The sequence below is a fragment of the Lampris incognitus genome, chromosome 16, assembly GCF_029633865.1.
Source record: "Lampris incognitus isolate fLamInc1 chromosome 16, fLamInc1.hap2, whole genome shotgun sequence".
Taxonomy (NCBI): Eukaryota; Metazoa; Chordata; class Actinopteri; order Lampriformes; family Lampridae; genus Lampris; species Lampris incognitus.
In genome coordinates, this window is record NC_079226.1 from 16,621,978 (window position 1) to 16,630,383 (window position 8,406).

The window sequence follows — 8,406 nt, forward strand, 5'->3', positions numbered from 1 at the left end:
GAGGCAAATATGAGTTGATGTGTTACATGGAGGATCCTCTGGCACGGTAGCTGGCTATACGTGCAGACGACACGTCTTAAATGGTTAATTTATTTCACTGTTTCAGTCACCTTGGCATCCCGCACCGCTTGAGAAGGAACTGACGTGTAAGTTGCATTGCTGCTGTCACTGTGACTAAGAGTTCAGGAGAGGCATAACGCGAGCAAATAATATATTAATGTTCAACTCTTTATTTATAAACAAAAACACTCGTGATAAAAATGATTAGTGCATCACGCAGGACATTTCCAGCCGATGATTACATTATGGACAATGTGTAATTATCAAAACATCCACACCAGAGACCAACGTCTGATCTGTCCGCCCTCCACCCGACTTGTCCACAGCTGCTTCTGTCCTCAGGCTCTACCAATAGGAAAAGATTAAACAGCAGCATTCCTTTTGTCTTATTAGAATCAACAGTGGACTTGGATGAGGGGAGGTTGTGTACAAGCATGTCAAAACACCGGCCGTCTATATACATACTGTGGCTGTGCAGCCTAAACCTGAGCTCGAGCACATGCCGGCACAGACGTGATTTAAAGAATACATGTTAGATATATGTTTACTTGTTCCACCATTATTGCTCAGATCATAAGAAAAAAAATGCTGTAAAAAATCCAATTTTAGGCCAGTGTGCTGGTTTCAAGTGTTTGCAGTGATTTTGTTACAAGGCCATCAATAATAATTCCTTATCAACCGTCTTCACACTGCAGTGCACAGTGATTTGTTATTCTTCATTGGCCTGGCCACTAGTAGAAGAAACCCCAAATTACGTCACCAGAACATCAGGTTGTGAAAGTAATGCCATAGTCTGAAGTGAACAGATGACCGAAATGCTTGTCTGATGCAACACCCATCGTGATAATAACGCCCTAGTGGGCAAATACCTCCTCCAGGTGTGTCCTGTGGACCTGTCCTCTCTGGTTTCTATTACGTGATATGACAAAAATAGAAAATCATTTCAGTCCATAGCTGACTTGCAAATATGTCAGTATTAATGTTTAAAAAAGGCTATGCTCAAAAAAGTCTTTGCATCTTCCTCTTTATCTTCCTCTTCCTCTTGTGTAAGGTCAGGATACATGGACCCACTGGAGACATTCAGCTCTTTACTACAGCACACTTTCCAGGGTTGTACTGAGGCTCATAATAAAGTGAGTCTGGTTTGTGAAGTCCTGATCTGAGGACTAGCCCAAGCAAAGTTAATGTCTCAATCTTTGTCCCAGTTTGGTTTGATTTTGTTGATCATGGGGCAAAGGACAGGTTTGGGGCAGAGGCCCGCATCGCCTCCTTATGTTTGAGGGTTGATAGCCTGTAAGCTGAATTGTGGGAGAGCTTTAGGGATGGGGGTCTTTCCCTCTGGTCCAGTTTTAACTGAGATCTATTACAATCATTGCAAGGTTCGTTATTGTAGTCGTTACTATGTACAGTCATTTTGCGATGGCGCCTTTTGACCTTATTTGCAATGCGCACAAAACGCTTGGAGATGAGATATATGATCTCACAGATGTTAAGCACAATGCAGAGGGCTGAAGCACCAACCATGAAGTAGGTGAAAACCTTCTTCTCAGTGGGATGACCGATGTAGCAGTCCACCTGGTTTGGGCAAGGCGCCACCTCACACTTGACGAGCCGGGGCAGGTAGAAGCTGTCGTAGATGTGATGGAGGATGTAGAGGAAGGCGACCTCGATGCCAGTCTTGACGAAGAGGCTGAGCAGGTAGGTCCACCACAGGCCGCCATGCTTCTTGCCCGTGTTGTTGTAAAGCTTTGTATCATCGCCGTGCTTGGCACGGTACTTACGCTCACGGTCGTCACGGTACGCCACATGCATGACCACCATGAAGGAGGGGCAGGTGACAAAGATGAGCTGTAGAGCCCACAGGCGGATGTGGGAGATGGGGAAGAAGAAATCATAGCAGACATTGGCACAGCCGGGCTGCTTGGTATTGCAATCAAAGTCTTTCTGCTCATCACCCCACACTCGCTCCGCCGCCACCACGTACACCATCACCCTGAACACAAACACCACCGACAGCCATATCCGACCAAATGCTGTGGAGTACTTGTTCACCCCGCTGAGGAGGGCTTGGAAGGTCTTCCAGTCCATGACTTGGGCTCAGTGTCAGCTGCCTTTTGTAAATGTCCTATCTGGTTGTCTCTTTACACAAAAACCTAGAAACAAGAGTGAAAGAGTGGGTGAGAAAGATGCGTTGTTTTGTGCCCTGTTGTATAAGCTGCTCTCGTATTTTTTTTTTACAATAAATCTAGTATCCCATATGTCACAAATGGTATTATCATTAAATGCACTTGGTCTTACAGGGCTCAAATTAAAACGAGTATGACAATTTAGTCAAAAGTCACTAAGTCAACCTCTTGTTAACAGGCATTACATTACATGAGTAGGCCTCAAAATCAGCTGATTCGTTACTAAAAACATGCGATCAAAATAAAAAAAAACAAACCTAAAAAACTTCGATTGTAACTAAATCACTTAAAAGTCCTTTTACTACTATTGATTTATAATTTAGGGCTGGGATGATATGCTTGTCTCCCGATTCGATACTATCGCGATACTTGATACTTGGACCGATTCGATATGTGTTGTTATTCGATATGTATTGCGATTCTACGAGTATTGCGACTCAATATTATGATGTATTGCGATTTTTGTTTGCTTTTTTAACAGCGGACCACGGGAAAAAAAGTTGAATCATATACTTCTAGAGACTGTGTATCATGAGTCATATTTCCACAAACAATGCACACCACAACTCAGTCGGTCTTTCTGGGTTATAGTTCAGCAGCATCATTGCTATGCTCCATGTAAAAGTGGTAAATAAAATACCTTTTGAAGCGACGTGCTACAGTTAGCTGCTCCTGCTCATCAAGCTAGGGCCATAAGAAAACAATAAATGAAACAAAATGTCGGGCCAGAATTAATGGAGCCCCTGAACAAGGCACACAGCACAGATGTGAGCCTTTAAAATCAACACCCGTCGCATATGAAGTTGAACTTGAACACTTCCCTTTCTCGATTTCCGATTCAGGAATTTAAAAAAAATCAGTTAAAAAAAAAAAGAATCACGATACTTAAGTGAATCGATTTCCCCCCCCCGCCCCTACTTTATACGATGTTCAAACAATCTTATCGTCAACAGAATGTCTATAAATGAAGTCTTAAATAACAACTGGCATATAAAACTGGCAGTGCTCTGAGACACAGACAAGGTTTTTTTGTGTGTTCGGATCAAGTTCCCTGTGTTTCCCGGACAGCTTTAACTCGAGCAGTAAATGACTTTTCTCTAATAAAACCCCGACAATTAATCATTATTATTCCCCCCCATAGGCTGTTGAATATCAACTTTATCTCCTTATCTTAATCATAGTTCATCAGCCCTTCACACATCTGCCCATCTCACCAGCGTCAAATCCAAAATATCCGCTTACCAAGACACTCATCGGTCCATCGTTCGTCCCTCGAGAAGTGTGGGCGAGCGATTTGTTGAGGTTTTCAGACGGTTTTTAATTTCCTTTTATTCCTTTAAAGGTACAAATTCCATCGGTCTCGCGCCACAGGTAAGCGCACCGCAGTGTGGAGAAAGGCGTCTTGTCTGTGGGTGGAGTTGAGGAGGTGGAGGGCGGTGAAACGCGATCGTCAGATCAGACGTCTCTCACCTCCATCTTAACCCCCCCCCCCAATTTTCTCCGTGCCCTGCTAAAACTAAACGTTTTTTGCGCTTAAGGGCTCCATTCACAACCCATAAACAACAGCCTCTGGGCTACCCGATATAACTATTCAGCTTATGGCCGCGTAACGCCAAATTTTGAAGCACCTAAAAAAATATGTACTACTCCATACACACACTGAGGTGGTGCGCTACAACATGGGAAACGTCCTTTTTCCCACCCCTGTTTTCGGATTATCTACTCTGCTAGTGCTTTCAGCGGGCTGCTTGGTTTTTACTGCAACTTTAAAAACGCTTGTCGTTTGTAAAGCCATGGTGACAATCCAAAACAGAAAACGTGTAATCGAGCCACATGCTACTATTTTGTCATTTTCTCTCGTGAAATGTAAATATAGCCGTCAAAGTCCGCTTGAAATGAACGCAGATCATGTGGGATACATATTCTGTTGAGGATGCAACATTTGGCGGTACACCAACACGCCAATAAATAGTGGCTTTCTGATGAGTTGGTGTGTGATGAACTGTCGAAAAATAATCTGACGTATCTAGGCGTGTTTTGTTTTTTTGCTTTTTTTTTGGTCCCTCCATCTTCTTGTTCCAACTTGTCCTTTACTTACACACGTATGGTGGTGACACACCCTAGGGTGAATGTGTTTTCATTGTTGTTCATTTCCTCCACCCTGATTCACAATGACTTTTGGAAAAAGAAAAGTGTAACAGACCCCATGAAACTTATTATTTTTCAATATGCTATAGTGGGTGAGTGGGGAAAGGGGAGGAAAAGAGTGCAAGAGGGGATGGAGGGGTAACAAGAGAACTCATATCCCACCTCAACGCCTCTATCCAAGGACTAAACCCTTTATTGTGCCCCTCACCTACCCTGCTGTATTTGAGTGTTGGTGCCTGTTTTTTATTTTAATTTTAATTTTATTTCATTTTGGAAAAACTGCAACGCGTGACAAGAGATATGGTACGTGTCACTTGACTTGTACAAATCTGACCTCTGTGTGATCATTCAATCGGAGACATTCCCCTTAAAACTGAAAGAGAAAAGTCTTGATGCATGCTCAATAATCCAGGTAAGAAAATCAAAGGTTGAATCAGTTCCTCTGGACTCAACGTTTATTGACGGATACGTTTCATCACTCAACTAAGTGACATCTTATCCACCAACTATATGTTTATAAAGTAACTTTCCCCCCTTAAACCATTTAATATTAATCTCAGACTGAAGAGGTCACTTAGTTGAGTGGTGAAATGTATCTGTCAATGAACGTTGAATAAACGTTGAATTCAGGTGAACTGATTCAACCACCTTTGAAAGACAAAAGCCATCAGAGTCATGAACTGTGGCTTTGTCTCCATTGTGCTGCAAGCCTCCACCCATGCCGTACAACAGACGTACCTGTTTGACTCCCTGAAGATAAGATTTCCCCATGGGGATCTCATCATGAAGCCTTACCACCCTGTCGGTTCTCTCTATCATGAACAATTCATTGTTTCACTCACTACTGTATATCTGAACAGGCTGTATACTGTACACAAAAAAGAAAAATAATCCACCAACTATATTTATAACTTTTTCCCCCCTTAACCTTTTAATATTTATTTCGGCACTCATTGCACTCTTCATCTCTTTGCACTATCCTGTTTACAGTCCACAGAAATGGTTTCACCTGTATATATATATAGTCATTATATTCCTGAAGATTGCTGTGTTGTTATTCGGTGTAAGTACACCGAGAGCCACTTAACCAGAACCAAATACCTTGGATAAAGATGATTCTGATTCTGATTCTGATTCTGTTTGTCAAATCTAAAACAAAACAAAAACTGCTAGATCATACCTACGTCAGATTGAAAAGAACCTCAAATGTCGGTTTGCTTAAAATGTCCCTGCTGTGCTAAGATTTGCCACTTCCTTTTACAGATGGGTTCATTCTCATTCTAGTTTCACACGTGGCACAAAAGCTCAATTATTTTCAGAAGGGCGCAGTTTACAGTATATAGCTCACTAATCCCACTTCCAAATGTGGTCTTTAAGCCGAGGAGGAGACTGTAAATCCTCACTAACACACGATACAAGACTGCAGAATAACTCATTCTACATTAAGGCTGGGTATTGGCAAGGACCTCATGATACGATACATATCACGATACGTGGGTCACAATACGATACATATCACGATACGTGGGTCACAATATGATATGTATCACGATACATGGGTCACAATACGATACATATCATGATACGTGGGTCACAATATGATACGTATCACGATACACGGGTCACAATACGATACATATCGCGATACATGGGTCACAATGCGATACATATCACGATACATGGGTCACATTACGATACGTATCACGATACATGGGTCACGGTGCGATACATATCACGATACATGGGTCACGATGCGATACATATCACGATACATGGGTCACAATACGATACATATCACGATACATGGGTCACATTACGATACGTATCACGATGCATGGGTCACGATACGATACATATCACGATACATTGGTCACGGTACGATACATATCACGATACATGGGTCACAATGTGATACATATCACGATACATGGGTCGCAATACGATACGTATCACGATACATGGGTCACAATACGATACATATCACAATACATGAGTCACTAGTCGATTGTATCTCAATATATCTTAATGCAATACATATTGTGATACATTGCAATACTCTACATAATTTATTGAAAATTTATAAATATATCTGAAAATACAGCTTTCTGTGTACCACCTGGGTAGTCTAATATTTATATCATGTTATATTTGGATAACTCAGCAGACAAACTGAGACAAAACTATTTTAATTCAAAATGTCCATTCCAATTTATTAGAATGGTATTTGCGTTGCAGAGTGCACACCGTGTCACCAAACACATTGAACTGCAATGTAGATGCCATAACACCATATGAAAATGAAGTGCGCATATTAAGTATTCTTACTGTGTCACTGAACACATTGAACTGAAATCAGTTTAAAACATGAATACTTTTTTATGTATTGATACAAGGCACTGGAAAATGATAAAGTATTGTGATTCTTTTTTTTTTTGCAATACTTCAATAATACAATGCAAATGTCTGAAAACTTTTCACAGCCTCAATAGTTTGTCTATAGGAAAGCGGTGTTTTGGATAGATAGGACCCTTTATTAGATCTGCCCACTCAGAGCTGAACGTCTTGTAGCTGCTTCTCAAAGCCGACAGGTCTTGTTGAAGATTTTTGACTACTAACATTATTTCAGGAAAGGTTGATGCAAGCATTTATATAAACAGCATCTTCCTTGGAAATGTTTGCTTAACTCACTTGGGAAGAGATCGAGGGGGAGGGATGGAAAGTTTCTTCTTGGCTCCACTTTGAGAACTGGTCCAGGCAGTCTGCACCTGATGGAATGCACCGCATGACTCAACCACTGACAGCTGCATGTCCCAGCAAGTAAACCAAAGGGAACGGGGGAAAATATATAGCTTTTAACAGTCTGTAGGCCCACACTTTGAATGCAGGCCCATGTATGAACACATAGGAAAAGAAAGAACAGAATGAATACCCTAGAGCGTTAGGTGGGTTTTGCTTCTATAGGTAGGATTTTCTTCTTGTGGCTTTCATAAGACCAGTTACATTTAAAAGACAGATTGGAAACTGGCAAAAAGGCAAAGTTAGGGAGGTGCCCATAGAGAGGAGATAAGGATATAGATAGGGAGATGCGTTGGTATTTTTCTGGTGTGTCAAAACTCCAAACCAGTTTGGAGTTTTAGAACCATTACCTTTCACTTTGTGGAATGTCAAAAAACAAAAAACAAAAAAAACCCCCAAAAAACAAAAAAATCCCCCCAAAAACAATAGTCTCATTCATGATCTCAAACTTCAGTCGACAGACTCATCTCTTTTATCCCTGCACAGTCCATATTCACAGTAACAGTCCATATTTCTCACTGAAAATCACAGTTATGTCTCTATGTAAACACAGGAGCCACCCACTCAGAGGCGTTCATGACCAGCAAGTCAAATTCCTCCATAGGGTGAGTCAACTGGGGAGTGGGTAACCCCACCTCAGCCCTAAAACAATCACCAGTCAGCCCGAACAATGAGGCAGCACAGCAGCCAATCAATGAATCCAGCCTGACAATGGCACCCAATCTATAGCTTTCCAAGCATTCCATTGAAAACATTTTGAAGTGAAAGTTCACGTCTGTGTTATTCTTCTGTACATAAAACCAATGATGCCAAGCACAGAGACAAGGACTTGTTAAAACATGCAGTTTTCTAACACAACCTCGCTTCGCTGTTTTCTATGGAAAGGATACTGGACCGAACACGGTCTATAATCTGCAACAAACGGTTGCAGATATCACCATTAGAATAATGTGAGACACACTACAAGATATTGATTTCTCTGAGGTCACCCTCTTGTGATTTCATAATCAGCACCAATCCCATAGCCATCCTGTTGTTGGGGTGCAGGGTCAACCGGGGTGCAGGAAGAGGTTCAGGATCTGCATACAGTCTCATAGAGATTGAGCCCAGGCCCTCGGGTACGGTAACAGCCTCCTTCACCACTAAATTATTCTTCCACTCCAAGTTTCCTATTTGTCATGAAATAAGAACAGATCTTCCAGAAAACAAACAGAAA

The 8,406-nt window shown here is 41.6% G+C and overlaps 1 protein-coding gene across 1 annotated transcript; it reads right to left on the minus strand.

Annotated features, from left to right (window-relative positions):
- Positions 1 to 207: 207 nt before the first annotated feature.
- gjb3 (gap junction protein beta 3) lies at positions 208 to 3,720 on the minus strand. The gene is made up of 2 exons (XM_056295600.1): positions 3,489 to 3,720; positions 208 to 2,213 (listed from the first exon to the last, which is right to left on the minus strand). Exon 2 carries the CDS (start codon positions 2,146 to 2,148, stop codon positions 1,285 to 1,287), a length of 864 nt encoding a protein of 287 aa, XP_056151575.1. The 5' UTR covers positions 2,149 to 2,213; positions 3,489 to 3,720; the 3' UTR covers positions 208 to 1,284.
- Positions 3,721 to 8,406: the final 4,686 nt, after the last annotated feature.

Excerpts from the sequence above, each read along its gene's own strand:
- gjb3 (XM_056295600.1), bottom strand. The coding sequence starts at position 2,148 with ATGGACTGGAAGACCTTCCAAGCCCTCCTCAGCGGGGTGAACAAGTAC.